General features: G+C 35.3%; 1 protein-coding gene across 2 annotated transcripts in view; it reads left to right on the top strand.

Annotated features, from left to right (window-relative positions):
- Positions 1-19,620, top strand: part of QKI (QKI, KH domain containing RNA binding) — a 63,719-nt gene that overhangs the window by 10,645 nt on the left and 33,454 nt on the right. For both annotated transcript variants that reach the window (XM_019612868.2, XM_031552441.1), the window contains exon 2: positions 9,180-9,296. In XM_019612868.2, coding sequence (XP_019468413.1) covers positions 9,180-9,296 — 117 coding nt within the window. The remainder of the gene's footprint in view (positions 1-9,179; positions 9,297-19,620) is intronic.

The following is a 19,620-nucleotide window of genomic DNA, read 5'->3' as shown; positions in this document are numbered from 1 at the left end:
TATAGGATTGTGACATTCTAGCAGCTGGCTAAAGTCCTACTGTTTCCTGCTTGGGTACACTAGCCTTAAAAAGGAAGAGAATGCATTGTAGCACTAGGAAGAAAACAGCTGGTGGCTTATCAGTCAACCCTAACGACAGAGAAGGTTAAAGAGTTTGGAAGGACAAACTTTGAAAGAGTACTTTTATTAGGTACATAAAATGTAAATTCTTAATTTTAAAGAAACTATTTTATGAAATTTAACTAAAGCTTTTCAGCATGCCATGACTCACCAAGTACGGAAAAAAATGAGTACTTCATTTCCATCCAAAAAAAAGTAATTTAAAAAGTTGATCTACTTTTGTGTCAAGCTGTTTGTTAGGTCGTCTCACAATAATGCTCTTGTGATGCTTCCTTGCTCCTTGGTGGAATTCTTAGGTGCATGTTGATACTTGCTATCTTTAAGTTTAATTTAAAATTAGAAAAAAACTCTTTGTAATAGATAAAAACAAATGTTCTCAGGTGGTGCAAACTTTGTATGTTCTAATTCTGCTCCTTTTATTAATGATATAGAAAAGTATCATAATGTGATTTATTATGTACGTACAAAATGAAAGCTAATGTTTGGAAAAATCACTACTCAATTGCATAGGACGCTCTCTTCTTCGATATGCAACTATAATTCTATGAGGGCTGTCCAAAAGTAATGCCTTCTGCTTTATAGTTTTGAAGATGATAATTTTCTCTATCAAGCAGTGTTATTTTGTTCTTCGTGTCTGTCGTACTTTCTATGGGAATAAATAGGAGGCATTACTTTTGGAGCAACTTACATACTTTTATTAATTTTGTGTGCGGTAACAGCAATCAAAATGTTAAGCTACAAATGTGACTAACACTTCAGCTGGAAGATAAATCTTGCTTATTTTTTGCTGCTGCTTTTTGCTTCAGTTTCTACTGTTGTTTTTTTTTTTGTTTGTTTGTTTGCTCATTAATTCTTCAGTTTTTGAACCCAAACTAAATCGTTTGTTCTGGTTTACAGCTGTCAACTGCCTCAAAGAAATGAAGACCTAAGCCTAATTTTTGGCTTTTCAGCAGATCGGCTCTTGCTGAACAAGCCTACCCTGTCCCCTTTTATATCTGAGATAGGTGCATGTAGCAGAGCTTTCTCCGAGAGAAGCTATGGTCTAAATAGAGTGAAACAGTGCTCACTTTCTCGGGAATGGTCTCTCCTTGTCATCATGTTCTTCAGCATATACAGATTCCTTGTCTAGCACTGTAACTTGTTACAATGGGGCAAGATCAGGAAATCCCAAATCTTGTCTCCTTAGAAGGAGCTCGTCCCTTTAAAGCTTGTTTTGGTGGCTTGTGGAAGAGAGGTGTAGCCGCTTGAATGCTTTTTTAGAAAATATGAATGATGACAGATGGGTCTCATTTGTCTTAATGTTAACAACTCTTTTTCCCTATGATCAGGAGCAGCTTCTCCTAATTGTTTTTTTTACCAATTAAAGATGGTCTTGCATTAAATTAATGCAATCATTTGTGCTTATCTTTTCTACAGAGTGCTTAAATAGGTATGTGAAAGTTCAGATTGGCTATATGTAGTTGTTGGTGCACAAGATAGGGTTTTCAGACCTTGTATAAAAGAGATTAGAGAGATTTGAGCTTCTTTGCTCAGGGAATTTGATGTATTGTGTTTAGTCAGATTTTACTTTTTTGTATATCCCTATACAGAGAGATTTATTGAAATGGAGCTAGGTTGTGATTTGCAAATCTTCTCTTGCATTGGTGTGTGATACCATTCTTCAAGTGCTGGTTACATTCCGAATTAGCACAGCAGCTCTTCTGGATCTCAGGCGATACTTGTGTTGAACTTAGCATTCAAAACTATGTGTCGTATACAAGACCACCATCACAAACATTAACAAAATGTAGAAGATTTAATGAATCAACCTTTATCCCTTCTACTTATCTTATGCAAGTACAGTCTATTTATAATATTAGCTTTCTTTCCATGTGATTATTTAATTCTGCGCAGTAAAATTAGAATTGGTTTTATTATTAGTGTTACTGGTCAGAAATTTAAGAATTACTCTTAATTCTCCCAAACTTTCTAGTCTGTTTATCAGACTTTCACTGCTTCTATTTAAAACAGCTTAAGCAGTGCAAGTTCTGTGGTGCTGTGAAACTTCTTGAGTACTTGACAAGATAAGCATGTTTTTCCATCTTTTCTTACTTCAGGAACTCATATAAATTGCATTACAAAAACAGGTGGAATCTTCTATAAAGATGAGCTTCTATAAAGATGCTGTTTATATTGTGATTGGAAGTGTGGATGAAAATTATAGTGGTACGATAGATACTAAAATAAATATAACTTGAAGATTTTGATTTTGTATGTGCACTCTAAGATCTTATGGCAGTATTTTGATAATGAGTCTTGACAGATAGTGAGTTCCAGCAGATAACAAAGGAAACCATATGTTGACAACACCAACTAACATAGAATGGCCTGGGTTGAAAATGATCATCTAGTTTCAACCCCTCTGCTATGTGCAGGGTCACCAACCACCAGACCAGGCTGCCCAGAGCAACATCCAGCCTGGCCTTGAATGCCTCCAGGATGGGGCACACACAACCTCCTTGGGCAATCTGTTCCAGTCCTCTTAATATCTAACCTAAACCTCCCCTGCCCCAGTTTAAAACCATTCCCCCTTGTCCTATCACAGTCCACCCTTATAAACAACTGTTCTCCTTCCTGTTTATAAGCTCCCTTCGAGTACTGGAAGGCCATAATGAGGTCTCCCTGGAGCCTTCTCTTCTCCAAGCTAAACAAGTCCAGTTCCCTCAACTTTCCTCATAGGAGAGGTGCTCCAGCCCTCTGATCATCTTAGTGGCCCTCCTCTGGATCCACTCCGAGAGCTCCATGTCCTTCCTATACTAGGGGCCCCAGGCCTGGATGCAGTACTGCAGATGGGACCTCACAAGAGCCGAGTAGAGGGGGACAATCACCTCCCTCTTCCTGCTGGCCACCCCTTTTTTTAATGCAGCCCAGAACACAGTTAGGCTTCCAGGCTGCAAGCACACACTGCTGGCTCATGTCCAGCTTCTTGTCCACCAGGACCCCCAAGTCCTTCTCTGCAGGGCTGCTCTGAAGGAGATCTTCCCCCAGTCTGTATAAATACGTGGGATTGCCCCGACCCAAGTGCAGCACCCTGTACTTGGTCTTACTGAACCTCATTAGGTTTTCCTGGGCCCACTTCTCCAGCCTGTCCAGGTCCCTCTGGATGGCTTCCCTTCCTTCCAATATATCGACTGCACCGCTCAGCTTGATATCATCCGCAAACTTGCTGAGGGTGCAGTCGATGCCATTGTCTATGTCACTGATGAAGATGTTGAAGAGCACCAGTCCCAAAACCAACTCCTGAGGGACACCACTTGTGACCTAGTTGTAATACATTCAGTTAACTTGGCTTTGCTACTACTGAGGTTTTTCTGTCGCGTGACTTTCTGTGCTAAAAGTAAAGCAGTGTTTAAATATATTTCTAAGTGTTAGAATAATATTTTTTAAAAAATCTGAATGAAACAACATCTAGTATGCATACTTGATAGCTTATTCAGAGGTTCTCTTATAAATTTGAGTTAAGAATTTGGAGAAAAATAGATTAATTTTAAAAGCAATACTATTCTCTGGGACTTTATTTTATTTTTCTTCCTTTAATAAAGCTTTATTGCCATTATTAGACTGACCTGGAAAGTTAGCCCGATTTTATTTATTACTATTTTTAATGGATCTGATCCATTATATTTCCATGGGGGGGTTGTAAAGCTATTTGTCAGTTAAATAAGCTCTCAAAGCCTTCAGCACAGAGGTTATTAGAGGTGAATAGTGTGGATTTAAAGGATTTAGTAATTCATTCTAAATCCCAGCTATACTTTAAAAGGCATTTTTATTTTTTTGCTTTTCTTTTTTTTTTTTCCTTAAGCATTTAAAGCACTAGGATGCCTTCTGCTATATGAAAATAATATTCTGTTGAAATCATGGGGATGATCTGGTTTGTCTAGATTACAGCTGCAGTGATCAGAGAGATTTAGATTCATTTTTTGGAATGATCAGCAGTGGCTGTTAGTCTCGTTGATCAGAAATGAATGTAAACTATCTGATATACCAATCTTGTCAATAACTGACAAGTCAATCCCAGCAATAAAATCAACCTTTAAGAATTGTGCCATCTTTAAATGGAATACTTGAATATTTTTACTTTAAGGTGGCTGCTTTTATGCTGTTGTGCTGTCTTAAGATCTTAATTTTTGTGGTACTTTGTAAAAGACTTGTTTTTATTATTGCAGTCAACATACTTACTAAAGCTTGTCACCCAATTAAAACAACCTTAATTTTCTACATGGAATTACATTACTTATTTTTACCTAGCTTCCATAATATAAATTGAATCAATCTTTAACTGGTTAAATAATACTGTGTTGCAGGAATATACATGCTAGCATAGAGAATTTCATAATGGCCCTGAGAGGCTCAGGTATACCTTTTGAAAAATTTGATACTTTTAGCATGTTTTTTTTAACTACTTTTTAAGTTATAAAAAAAATCTAAATATAAAAACAAAAACAAAAAACCCTGATTTTTAGTACTTAAAAATTCCTTAAAGGTTTGTCTTATTTTTCCATCTTCAATTTTTTCAGGGAGCTTTGCTAATGAGAAGCGCAGTTATAAATGCATATTGCTCAAGATGAATCACAATGTTTGTTATAGTAATCCGTCCTTGAAGTCATGAGAGCATGTGTTGCTCATGTCCAAGAGGGAAGGCTCTGGATGCTAATAAGTAACAGACTTTAAAATACTGAACATTATCTTGTTCTTCATGTTCAAAAGCACTGTATTTTAGTAATATATTACAATTATGTTCACATCCTTTACTTTTGCATTAAAAATATATTGCTTAAACATGCTTTCAATCTTGACTAAGCTTGTCTTACTCCTACAATAATTATCAGGTCTTGCCTGTAACAAGATGAGTACTTGCTTACTTTTGATGATAGTATTAGAATGGTGTGGGTCAGATACACCCAGCAGATATAAATGGATATATCTGGCATAAGCAGATTATACATGTCATTCACTACATATGTACTTTGGCATTTACTTGGTTATTTTGCTTAGAAAACTTACTTGATAAAGGAATGAAGGGAATGTTTCTTGGGCGTTGTTGTCTACAGCCTGTCTTCTATTACCAGTAAGTGTTTCTGGAAGAGATTTCAGGAAACAAGTTCACTTTTCATCAACAGCTTAGAAACTACATTAAGATTAGTTTGTATTAAAAAAAAATAATAATAATTAGATATGTTATTAGTACTATGTTCCCTGTGTTGACAGTGTTAATACCATCTAGTCAGCCTCCTCTTCCTGTAAAATATCATCAGAGATTGGATCTCCTAAATACAATTGCCAAATTCCACTGGAGCATATTTAATCCTCAAAGTACATGCTAATGCAATTAATGAAAGATTTTGCAATCTCACAGGAAAGACACTTTCTTAACCAACGACTGTCAAAAATGTAGCTGTATAATCTGTGTGGGATGAAGTGGCATCCATAACTTGGAGTATTTTGATATATTTTTTCTGAAAGAAAAAAAATGAGAGGCAGGGATGTACATATGAACTAAAAGGCTTTGTCTGAATTCTTTCATGGTGATTTTGAATATAGAAATTTCCTAGCTATAACATTAGTACTCCTTAAAGTCTCTGTATGAGTGTGTGTAAATATCTAAATTTATACCACTACAGCTTCTATATTCTCAGTAAAAACTTGTGATAAAGTTGTCATTTTGAGAATGGGTATTTGCTTGTGGTAAGTTAATTGAATAGACATTGGAAAATACTGTAATGAGAAAGCACATTGTAAAGTAAAATAAATTGCACATTTATGTTTTCCTACTGTCCTATATAGCATTTAATATTTTCTGATGGAGATTTCTGAGCATGTATGTGTATGCCATGTGTCCTGTTTTCTTTATTAAACATACTACAGTGCTGAAAGTATAAAATCTTACCTTCTTAAGATTTATTATGCTGTTGTTTCCCAATACTTGAAGTATTTTACATAGTTACAGTTTAATTAGTTACATGGCTGTTAAGATTTAAAAAAAAAAAACAACAAAACAACTGTACTTTTCTAAGATTATCTAAAAATGTAATGGAAGCAATATAAGCTATCTTCAAAATATGCAAAAACAACTGTCATAGTGCTGTCACAGTGCTGTCATGACTTAGAGCATTTTCCATTTCTTAAAAAGTTTTTTGTCAGTATGGTGCTGTTTTTTAAATTGGAAATAATACAGTGGAAGATAGCTATACATATGAATCTGTTTCAATTAAATGCATAGACTACTTCTCTTCAGTAAAACCATACATACAAGTAAGTACTCAAGAATAATTAAATTGTAACTTTATGTATTCTTAGTTAATGTCAACATAGAACATCTTCTATTGTGAAGTACTACTGATATTTTACTTACAAAGATATTTAGGCTGAGTGCAAAATGTTCATACTCAGCGTATTTGTGGCACAAATAAACTTGCTAAGGCATTTTTCATTTTGCTTAAAATTGGAATAGACTTTAAGATCTCTGTAAAAGCCATGTATAGTAAATCATAGAATACTTGCAATAATAAAATGGTACAATAGTTTAGTTTTTATTTGAGCAAATTAATTCTCTAACCAAATGCATGTTTATATGATATCTCTCTTGTGAGATTTGGTTATTTTAATCCAATTTTTTTTTCAAATTATTTTCTAAAAATAAAGATTTTTTTTATCAGATAAACTAGATCTTCATATCTTTCAGGTGTGAAGGGAAAACACAAAATACGAAAAGTATGGGTGAAATATAATACTTCTGAATTCCGACAAGTTCTTCAGGTTTTAACTTGTATAGGAAGTTTCTAAAGAATCGCATTCTTGTACACTGTTAAAATCAGTCATGCATCTGTAAAACCTTTTATTAATCTGCAGCTTCGAATTTTAGCATAGTTTGTTCTTATTTTCCTTTTGTTCTGGATGTAGAATCTGATGAGGCATGGAAGCAATGTAAAAGCTATTGGTTTTCCTGGGTAATAGAGGGTTGTCAGAGGGTTTCTGATTCAATCAACTTGTTAGATAGGACTGAAATTTTGTCAGCTTCTGGGAGTGTCTGTTGCTGCACAGCGATCATTAAGATCCTGGACTAAGTACAAACATTAGGATTTAGAGCAGCTTTCTTTTCCTAATGTGTTTGATTCTGCATGAATATGTAAGTGATGCATAGGATACTTTCGTGCTCATACATTTCACAGACTTGGAATTCTAGTATGGGGTTCTGATATTGAGTTTGCATAGGAAAATTTGAGAACACAATGAAAATGAAACTTAGTTCACCTCTTCAAAAACAAAAAAAAAAACACAGGAAAATGATTACAAAATACTGTGAGTAAAAGTGGTTATATAGAAGTTCAATGTATAGACTTGTTAAGAACAGAGAGACTAACTTTGTGAAAGAAAACAAAGTATTTGGTTGCTTGTTGCTTGGATCTTGTTTATGTGGAAGCAGTTAATATTAGCATGGGACAGTTCTGCTTCATTTTTTTAACACACTTATTCTAACAGGTATTAACTGAATGCATTTGTACTAGCGCAGTCTAGTCATCTTAAATTGATCAAAGTTTGTGAATCACTGATATTTACTTCTCATTAATTCACTAGGAGTAAGGTAAACCCTGGAGGACTGGACAAGTCCAGCATAAGAATGAAGCTGTAGGGAACGAAAGAGAAGTATTCTGAATTTAGACATCATGCAGTATTCAAATAACCAGTGTTCTTAAACACAGATGTGTAGTTTGAAGATGGTGAAGAAGGAGGGTGGTGAGGGAAAAATGCAGTTGGGTGAGAGATCGGGAAAAACATAAGAAATCCTGAGTTAAAAATGTGATTGAAACAGTTTTTTCATTTTTGTCCAGTGTAACAATACTTACTATTATTTGGCGGGTAAGAGAAATAAATAGTAGATGCAGATACAGCTGGGTTCCAAGAAGTCTTTTGATGCTAACTAAAAGGATTAATCTGTGCTCTTTTCTCAATTGTGGTTTGGTAGTCTCTTATCTGTACTTAGTCGCTTCAGAAATTTTGTTAATGCTTTTTCCTGTGGAGCTCTCAGCTAAAGTTCTGATATGACACTGAGGAATTGAATGTTGACAGTAAGCTGTTAGTACAAAAGACTTGGGAATCATTTGTTAAAATAACAACTTGCTTAAACTGTATTAGCAGATTAGTAGTGATGATAGAATCAACTGATGTTCTACCTCAAATGGAGTCTTGTTCCTTTTTTGGGAGTAACATTGTTAGTGGAGTAGAAAATACTCTTAGAAAATGTCATACTAGCTACTTCTGAAGACAACTGAAATTCAAAGCTAGTGTTCCTGATGTCATCAGTGTGGAATTCACTGTAAAAATGAAGAATAATGTGGTGTTGGTTGGATACAAACCTGAGGGAAGAAGAAGTGGTGGTTTTGGAAAATACCTCAATTTCTGTTGATGATGGGTGGCCAGTAAGCAGTGTACTGGCCGGGTAGATCCCAGTCAAAAAGTATGGAAGAGCAAAAAATATATATATTTTTTTCTGGATGCTTCTTAGCTGAAGGGAGCAAAGGAAGGCTAGACCAAGAGACCTTTTATGAAAGCCTTGTGGTGCCTTTATGAGGCTGAACCTACGCCTGGCAACATACTAGTCCAACCACACAGATATTCTGTGTGTGTCTGGTCATGCATTCAGAAACTACTTCCAGGATATGATGCACGTTGTTAGCCTAATAAGGAGCATGTATGTATGTATTTTATGTAAGAGTTCATTGCACTTAATGTAGTGGAAGTTAGGAGTAGCACTACCCTAGATTGTCAGATTAAATTTAAAAACCTATTTTGACCTGAAATCCTTATCTTCCACAGTAGGGATTGCCAAGGCATTTAATATATAAAAATTATACTTATCTCATTCTTTCACCTCAGGAATTTAGTGTGATGTTCTAAATTGATTTAAAAACAAACAAAAAAAACAAACAAAAAAAATATTTGTGATGTTTTAGAGATGAAATACATCTTTATATTAATTTTGTTTACTGTGTTTTATAGAAATACTTTTGTTTTTCTTCCAGTTTAACTTTGTTGGGAGAATCCTTGGGCCCAGAGGACTAACAGCTAAACAGCTTGAGGCAGAAACAGGATGCAAGATAATGGTCCGAGGGAAGGGCTCAATGAGAGACAAAAAGAAGGTAAGCTCTTCAAAAGTCACAGAGTTTGATACGTGAGTTTTTTTCCTAACATGGGAGTGTGTTTCTCTTATTCACTTTGTTTTTTGTTTGCTTTTATTCAATGTGGTTCATTACTTAGTGGTTTTTACAGACTTACTGGTTAACATAACCTACTTTGAGGAAGTTAAATATGCATGCAACATAATGGTGCAACTGGGAGTCTAGCTGTTAAAATATTCTTCAGTAATGACCGGTGTCAGATGTTTCATGAGGCAAAGTAAAAATTCAAGTTAAATATGTTTTTTAAGGAAGAGCTATTAATATTACAGGTGTCATTAAGAACTTTCTTTTACTGGATTACCAAAGGAGTGATTAGTGCAAGTAGTGTGGATTAGAAAATACATTAAATGTGTTTATGGCAGTGGATTTTGTCTGAGCAAGCAAAGAAGCACCGGATTTCTGAATTTGTTTTGTGTTAAAGTAGAACTGGGATATATTTGGAGTAGTTCCTTGCCCTGTCCTGTAGTTTATGTAGGTGGCTGCAAAAGTAATGACTCCTATTTATTTCCATGGAATCTACAACATTTGCAAAGAGTACAATGATGCTATTTGACAGAGCAAATTCTCAGCTACAAAACAGTATTATTCAACATAGTGACCACCTTTAGCTATGAATTTTTGGCAGCAATGAACGAGAGCCTGCATGCTGCACTCAAAACTATCTGTACCAGCAGAGGTGACCCACTGTTTCAGAGCTGCTTTGTTATGCACTGTTGCTGGGAAAATTTTGCCCACGCAGTCCATCTTTCATTGGCCCGAACAGATGAAAACTGGGGGACACCACATCCAGACTATACAGTGGGTGTGGTAGGATGGTCCAGCCAAGATTGGCAATGTGTTCCATGGTCTTCAGACTGGTATGAAGCCTGGCATTATCATGTTGCAAGAAAAGAATATTCTTCCCTGCCTGAGTCTAGAAGTTTGAGCTTTCAGCTTAGTCAGCATTGTGATGTAGCAGTAAGAACTGATGGTTTGTCTGGGTTCTGAGAAATCAAGAAGGGTCGCCCCTTTCTTATCCCAAAAGGCAGTGCACATCACTTTACCCATTGAGGGCTGTCTTTTGAACTTTTCATTGATGGAGAATTCACGTCGCCATTCAACGGACTGCCATTTTAAATTCTGGCTTGTAGTGGTGACACCATGTCTTGTCCTTGGTAATGATGTGATCCCAGGAACTGTCACCTTCATCTTCGTATCGGTTCAATAGTCCCTAGCAAAATTGCATGTGGTGTTATTTCTGTTACTGTGTGAACATTTGTGAGACCCATCTGATGCGAACTGATGTTCTAGTATTGCCACCATCATTTCTAATGCATTGAAGCTGATACTGAGCTTCATACACAGTCCCCATTTCGTGATCTTCCAGTTCACATGGATGAGCTGATGGAGATGCTCTTCATTTTATGGTGACAACTGTGCACGGCCATCTGGAATATAGTTTGTCTTTCATATTGCTTTTGCTGGTGTGCACCACCCACCACCTCATTTTGCTCACGGCCGCTGTTTGGTCCCATAAACATTCAGCAAGGATCGATGAATATAAATGTGCAATTTTTTTTTTTCCATGTGGAGGAATTCAATGATGCACCTTTACTTCATATGCACTTCAGCTTCAGATGCCATTTTGTTGGACTACCCCTCTCCTGCCATCTGTTGCATGACAACAAAGTGATGGAATATTGGTGGGAAGGTTCAACCTCTACTGCCATACCACCGACATCTACCTCTGATGTCATGGGCCATCACAATAAAATAGGAAGCATTACTTTTGAAGCAGTCCTTCTATATCTACTCGGTCCATGTGATTAGGGAGATTGCACTTTTCAGGATAGTCATCGTGAATGCTAAGTTATTGCAATGTTGGCTCCTGGAAGTTGTTCCTGTTTACAGTTTTATGTTTTAGCTATTTCTCTTTCCCTTTGGTTGTTAGTGCTGAAGTTGCCTCAGCATCACCAATTCAGTTTTGAGATGTACATTTAGTAATACTCTTTTTCTATTTGTTCCAATAAATATTAATTATTTTGGTTCTTTCTTTAGGAAACATTTTCTGATTAGTCACATAATACAGTGTATTCATATAAATGTAACATTTAATAGTTAAAACAGAACCACTTAAAATGCCCACTTAGAAACTTCTGGCTTCCCAAGGCTTATAATCATGACTTTCAAACGTCATGTGTTGCCTCATGTTTTCATAATCTGTTGTAATACTTTGACCTACATTTCTGTTATTCCACCATAGTTACATTGGGCATTTAGATTGCTAGCTTTTGAGCAAAGGTTTGCTCTCATCTGAGAGATTTTGGTTGTTCAAGCTCTGTAGGAGTGATACTGATTTAAATTGATTTATAAAAGAGTTGAAGGATTTTTGTTTTTTAACATTCTGTTTCTTCTGGAATTCTTTCCACCTCTTTGTTTAGGTGGAGATCTAGCATATAAACGAGCCATATTATTTTTGGGCTTTGAGTTGTGAATGGATAGTAAAAATCGAAGGATTTTGAAATATGATTTCCTACAATTGGAGGGGAGTATAAGTCACATGCCATAATGAGGGGAAAAGGTCTACTTAATGGTTTATTCTTTTTTTCCTATTTACTTAGATTTTAAAATACATTGAATATTTATCAATAACAGGGTTCTTAAATTCTGCCCATAAATTATGTATATTTATTGTTACTTCTCTGTTTTATGAGGGAAAATTTTAGAACTGGGAAAGTTTATCAGGAATTAGGTTATGTAATTTTTTTCCTGGATAAAAAAATGTTTGTTCTGGTTCATTTATACTTGTAGATATTGTAAGCTAAAACATTTAGGCACCAGCTCTTCATAAAGCTTGCAAGTACAAATTGAGAGCCCAAACTTAATGGTCTTGAAGTAATACCTTGTAGTTAATATATTTATATTTCAGATAGAGAATCACTGTTTATATCTGCTACAGAACTGTAGAATTGTGTAGGTTGGAAAAAACTTTCAAGATCATTAAGTCTAGCCATCAGTCTGATGTACTGAGTCAGACTGTTAAACTAGGACTCTTGGTGCCATGTCCAGCTGTAACCTCTAGGGATGGAAGTTTGCTACGCCCATAGGCAGCCCGTTGCAATGCTTGATCACCCTGTCCTTGAAGAAATTCTTGAAAGTCTTCCTAATATCCCATCTAAGTTCTGCTTTCCATGGCACACCTGCAGACTGTTTCATCTCATCCTAGCCTCCAGATGTCATCTTGTCCAACCTCTCTACTCAAGCAAGGTTGCCTGGAATAGGTTGGTCAGGTTGTGTCCAGACTGCTGTTACATTTAGTGCCCATGATCTCCCTCCTACCTTTGTGCTTCAGAGTCCATCCTTTCCTGTGGGAAGTAATTTCTGTAGGTAGCTTAGGCAGTTTTACATTTGAGAAGTGGTATTTTAGGCTCATTTCCCACACTCTTTCCACCTTTTTTTTTAAAATTGTTACTCCAAAGAATAGTTAATGTGGTTTTGTCTTTAAGAAAAAGCATAAAGGAACCGGGAACTCTTTCTGAGCATGGATCTACTTCTTAAGTGCTTTGTTTTGTGTTTTATTTAAGGTTAGTAGGAAAGTGAAAGCTGTCCTCTGGGACTAGTTGCATCAGCTTGAAGTTTGTACACATGAAGTAATGCAGACTGATCTGCTCAATGCTTTAATGTCTAGAAGCCTTTATGTATGCAGTACAAAAAGGTGTTCTGCCACTTCAGATGATGGATCATTCATGGGATGTAAGGGGCAATGTCTTACATTGGTTGTTTACAAATTGGACAGGAGAAGCTAGGAATCTGTTACCTTCTCCAAGTCATCTATTGTCTGATATTTTTGGAGCACAGAGTACAATGATGTAACAGATTTGAATAATGTATTTGTTTAATTATTACAATAATAGTTTAATGTTGGTTGAATACCAAACAACAATGTGTCAAAAAGTTTTTTTGACGAAACATATTTTCATGTCATCCGTTTCTGATCTTTCTTTTTTTTGGCTCTTTTGCTGTCCTGGATTGGTACTAGGCAGTAGTTTACCATCTTCAAATAGTGTCCTTTGTTTTTGTTATATTGTGTATCCTGACATTGTTGCCACAGTAAGAATAGTTTCTTAATCATTTATTATAATGTAGTTTGTGATGCATCCTGTACCCCAGTAAGGTGTTTCTTCTAAAAATATAGAATTGAAATTCAAGACATGATGATTACAAACAGGATAAAGAAACAGTGACACTTATCAGTCTGGAGAGTAAGTACTCTTCATGCTATTTATTCTTACCTCTCTTCCTAATGAATTATGTTTACAGATGTGTTCTTTAGATCTGCAGCACAAGATGTCGAAGTTCTTTGGCAATTAGCCCCAATTGTATTCAAAAGGGGGGAATATTCAGAATTTTTCCAGGTTTTGACTGAGTCGCTTATAAATTTCTAGATCAGAGTTGAAGGTTATTTCTTATTATTTCCCCTGTATATTTCAAACCTACAAACCTGATTCCCTGGTGCTAGTTATAGTAAAAGCCTTATTGGATGTTGCATGGAATCCATCTACTTTCTTTTTTTCTTGCTAGTGGTTGCAGATTCAAGTAGAAAATAAGGAAGGACTCACAGTGCTTCACAATAAACCATCCTGTGTTGTTCTGCAGAATTTTATTCTGTGTGAGCCTGTGAACAGAAGTAATTGATTGGAACTCTTAATCACATGGCTGAATCACTTTAACTGATATCAGGTCTTAAAACTTGCTGACATATTTCCCACAGAAAGCAGGTGAAATCCTCAAATTGTATCCAATGCTCAGCTGATGATCAGAACATCTCCCTAGGCTGCTTTTGACAAATTAAGAAATAATAATAATAATAAAACAACTTTAACTTAAAAATAATAAAACAATTTAAAAACAAGAATGTTTTTATTAGAACCTGGAGGTCCTTGAAGGAGATTGTAGAGGAGGGCCCTCTCCCCTTCTCTACAAGGATTCATTGAAAACTAATGAATGCATGGTTTTATTAAGGACAAGGCATTTTTTTCCTCTGCATGTACCCTCTCTGTGGTGAGGAAGAAAACTAATTTTCACTCCAGTAGTGGAGAAAAATGGCAATTGCAACACCAATCAAAGAACGATGTTTTAATAGAAGGGAAGCCTGACCATTTACGGGTAAGCAAAACATCATTTTTTATCATCTTATTGATCACACACACATTCCATGAAACGTACACTGATGTAAGTGTAGAGGGAGTGAAATCTGCGCTCTCTTATCACGTTGACTGCCATTATCTCATTGAGAGGGGTATTCAACCTAGTAGCATCAGGCTGCTGGATTTTGACAGCCGTGGTTGATTACATTTTATCCTGTCTCTTCCAGCTTTTAATCAAGAAACTCTGCTGGAACATTGTACAAGGAGATACTATTTGTTTTTACTTCAACAATAAGCATCTTGTTAGGAGATATGAAATGATTTTTGTTTCTACAGTCGGCTAATTCAAAGAGCAAGACAGACAGTTATGCAATTTCAAAATTAAAGAACTTGTTGCTTTCATCCATTGCAGCAGGTTAAAATCTCTTGCTCTCTCCTCTGTAGTTTGATTATTCGACGAACTGATGTGTTGTTCCTGAGCTACAGCATACTTGTTCTTGTATTTGTGTTTGCTTTTCAAGCTGAAATTATGTAAGGTTTCAAGAAAGACAAGCTCTTAATTAGTACCAATCTTGAACTTTGGCAGATTCACCTTTGATGGATATGAAAGTTGTCAAGTAAATATATATGTCAGTTTTAGACTCTACAGCTTTTTTTTTCCACAATAAACCTAAAAATGAATTAGAAGTTATCTTTGGTGCCTATACAAAGTTTGAGGAAAAGATTTAAAAGTAGAAAAATTTACCTGCTTTGTAATGAGGACATTTCATTATATTTACATGCCCTATAGAATCGAGATACACCGTTTTCCTGTTGAATGTCTTCATATCAGTCTATAGTAAAGTGAAGTTATTGACATTGAGTAAGTGCTTGCATGTCTTGTTAAATAAAGCCCGTTACTACAGTCCTACTGACAGGATGCTCAACTTCTGCCTTCTGTGAAAAAAGCATTATGTTTACAAATAAAGCTATGGTGCTGGCATTTATGTTGAAATTGAATATATTTAGTACACTGTAAAGTTGTTCAGTGTTTCAGAATGAAAGTCTAACCAGCCATTATTATTCATGTCTTCTGGGAACAAATTGTGTGGTTCAGGCCTGTTGCCTCTAGAAGCTGCCTCTACATATAAGGATGCTGCTACTGCCTGACAATTTAATGTATCTGTGTTAAGAAATCATGACAGTTTAAAAGAAGTCCTGGCAATTTAAAATAAAAAAATCTGCAACTAGCAGTTAAGGTGTTTTTTGAGTACTTCTCAATACAACCAGGAATAGCTAAATATATACATTAGAATTCTTTATAGGATTGATGACAGAAGTATGTGATGAAATTAAAATACATTTTAAAAAAAAAAAAAACAAACACGTTCCATTTCTGAGACTAAAGTTACTATCCTTTCATTAAAAATAAAATAAAAAAAAAAATCTTTTTTTACATGAATGACATTTCTGGAGGTCAGTTGCTTGCTTTTACCTTTTGAACTGTTTCTTAACTGTCAGTTCCTCATAAGTACTTATTGTTGAGGATGCCATTTGTTAAAATTGACTGATTTCTGCTTCTTAAAACTTCCTGACTGAGGCAGTGTCATCTGGCTGTCCAGCATGTTGTATTTTGTGGATCATGGTTTGTTAAGTTTTGTTGCGTGTGAAATCTGCAACTTGTCAGTGGCAGAGTACCAAACTGATGGTAACAATAACAAGTGACTGTAACCAACTTTCATGGCTATACACTAAAAGTCGTTTGAGCAAGCTGTTCAGCTAACGTTGGGATTTTACTGGATCGACTTTCTTCAGGTGAAAAAAAATATATTTCTTTTTCATAGAAAAAGATTTACAGTGTTCCAAATGCAATTTTGGAAGCACTATCCTGGGAATAAAATAACTAATAATTCCAGCATCGAACAACACATGCAGTGAAATCTCATCTAAATATATTTTCTCATTAGTATGCATGCCTGTGTTGTTATCCTTATATGTCAAACTTGGGAAACTTTATTCATACTTTATTTGTAAGCTGTGTGATAAATTGAGCTTTTAAGCTAACTTGAAGAAAAAAGTCATATCCATGTAAAGATGTGACTGAACTTGACTGTTGAGCATACCATAACTGCAGTGAAGAATCTACCATATTACACTATGTATATTAATTTTAATATATATTAAAATATATTAATTTATATAGCAGTTGGAGGAAAAAATCCTCTTAGAATTGGAATCTGTTTAATATATACGTAGTCATAGATGCCAAAGGTTGCTTCCTAGAGATTAATTCTGAAATGTAAGATACTATTTGTGACCTAGTATTTTTTTTCAGTACTGAATATCACAGAGAATAAACTTTTCTGTTCCAGTTTCAAAACTTGTATTGCATTTATAGTCTCTTACTTTCAATTCAGGAGTTGTTGTAAAGCTGAAGTTTTTAATTATTAAATAGTTGCTCAAGCATGGCTTCCCCCCCCCCCCCCCCCTTTTCCCACACACAAAATATAAGTCTCACGAATTAGATCCCTGACAGTCTGGAGGTGGTGACCATCTGGTAAGAGATAAGAGTTTCCCTAATGCTATTAGCTAATAGAGTTAAAAGTCATCACAAAAAAGAAAAAAAAATTTCTTGTAGCAAGTTACTGACTTAGTACATAAGATAATTTAATGCTGAAGGGTAAATAATAGTAATCTTCCTTCAGGGTATTCTATAAGAAAATCTGGATTGAAGACATAATTTTTTGAATTACTGCTAACTGAAAGTTGACTTTAAGTCTTTTTACAGGGTTTTGTTGTCCAGGTTCTCTTTAGATTGTATTACCTTTGTTTGTGGTCTTGCTTGCATACCTCTTTGCTTTCAGAATTGACAAATAGTGAAGAATGTACTGTAGGCGCAATTAGCTTATGGGAATGTGAGTTGTACTAGGAGAGAATGTTTGCTTTAAGTTTTCTGTGAGATTTGACAAACGCTTCTTATTTGAGGCAATTTATTGCATAAGTCTTCTTGTTTAACAGTCTGAGAAATGCTCCTGCTTTCACGAGCGGAATGATTTTATTTTGAAGGACAGAAACCTAACTGCCTGCGGGCCTTAAAAATTATTGCAAAACAGCATTAGTCTTTCAGGAAATGTCTCTGATAGGTATCTGTTGCAATGCATCTTTGAGATAGGTTTATTTTATACATACCTTTGCTTTTTATTGGTTACTTAATATATCCAGTATATATTTGATGTATTTCAGCATTGTGCTTAAATATAAACATATAGCTGTGGCTTTGAGCATATTTTCCTGTGGAATGTGAAAAGTAACTGGAGCTTTTTATTACAATTAAGTTTGATATCAAAATTTGATAATAGGTGATTTTGTTTTGAGTGTAGTTAGTTTTAAATAGTTAACTATTTGTTTACTGGAAATAATTAGGGAAATAACTGGAATAATGAAATGAAGGAATAATGGAATAATAAGGGCCACTCCAGTAGAAATCAACGTCTATTGTATGTCATGTTTTTATTTGTTTTTCTGTCCATTCCTTGTAAACAAAAAACACGCAGATGAAGAGGCAAGAGATCTAAATTACCTTGATTTTGGAGAGAAGTAGCATTAAGTGTTGTGGAGAAAATACATATCTGAGGAACCCTGAATTGCTGAACATCTGTGTATAAACAAGTCTCTGTTGTATAGATTAAGATTCTACATCTGTGAATGGTAATTGACTCATCTTCATCTGTGCTGTGGTAGAAACTATCTATAAAATTACTACTAAGCTTTTATTAGGTAAGAAGCATAGAGTAGTGGCTTTGTTTGAAAATTAATGCAGTGATATAACTTACCAGAAGTAATTTGTATTTAGGCTTGCATTTTCAATGTGTTGCTTTTTGGTTTTATTGAGTATTCTTTAACTGTATTTGAACTTCTTTCTGGGGATGGTCATACTTAGTTTGCTACTTTGGTAAATTCCTCAGTCTTCTCCACGAAGATAGCATATTAAGAGCAGGAATGGAAGCAAAACTTATTGTGTGAAGAAAGAAGCATGCTTTTGTATTACCTGAATCTGTATTAGTCCTTGACAGCTCCTGGTATTCACTAATTTGTTTTGGGCTTCAGACGGACAGAGTATAGGTGCTTGTTTTCCATCCTGGATGTGGCTCCCTAGGGTGAGATATATGAATTTTATTGAGATGGATAGGAAAGCTCTTTGCTGTACAGCAAAAGAGTGAGCAAGAAACAAGATATGGCTATTGCAGAAACTAAATACTTGAATTGCTAACTGGACATCTGGAAGATACTTATTTGACTTCCTGCAACTTTGTTTTCTGCTAGAGGAGGGTAATCTGTAGTGTTTAACTAGGGTTAGATACAGAATTCCTTTTCAACTTTAAAAACAATTACTGTGATAACATCTACAGGTCCTAATTTCTGAAATGCTTGATTGGTTTGCCATTGAAACTTGGTTTTAGATGGTGGCAATTCTCACTTAAACTGGTAATATTGTGTTAGCTTTTGTCTTGCTTAGACCTGGATTAAAAACAAAATTAATTACCAGCTACCTTTTTGGTAGACATGCTTTACAGTAAAGTCTATTAATGATATGAGTGAAGTTCAAGTACCTCTGCAGATAGCAATGGGTATGTAATGGGATACTGTCCTTACTGTGCAGTTTCGCCAGCCATATTTGCAAGATGTTATGAATGAGATTTTCTCTCTATTTGAAAAGTGTGATTTAGATTTGTTTGTGGAGTTGCGGATTTTTTTGTTCAGGACTTCTCTGAGAATAATAGACAATTTTTATCTGCTGAACTGTGTACATTTTCCATTTTGTTTTGGTGGGCAGTAAATGGGAAATGTTTTGATGTATACAGAACCCACTGAATTCCATGCATACTGTGGATGTATCTTAAAAATATATATGATGGAAAAATTGTGATGACCCTGTGTTGACTACCTGCATGAAAGGATGAAATCTTAAACCCAATGTTAAGGCCAGGTATGGAAATCTGTTGTGCTCTTAAAGGAAACTTGTTACTCTTGCAGAAGTGGAACAGTTAACAAAATTCAGCAACGTCTAATACTTCTTGGAGACCATTTAACTTAATTGATTGATTCTGACATTGTGTGTAAAATGTCTGATTTAATTACTAAGTACCATAAACTAGTTATGGAACAGACACAATGCACAG

This window comes from Meleagris gallopavo, chromosome 2 (assembly GCF_000146605.3).
Source record: "Meleagris gallopavo isolate NT-WF06-2002-E0010 breed Aviagen turkey brand Nicholas breeding stock chromosome 2, Turkey_5.1, whole genome shotgun sequence".
Lineage (NCBI taxonomy): Eukaryota > Metazoa > Chordata > Aves > Galliformes > Phasianidae > Meleagris > Meleagris gallopavo.
This window is presented reverse-complemented; position numbering and strand designations above follow the sequence as displayed.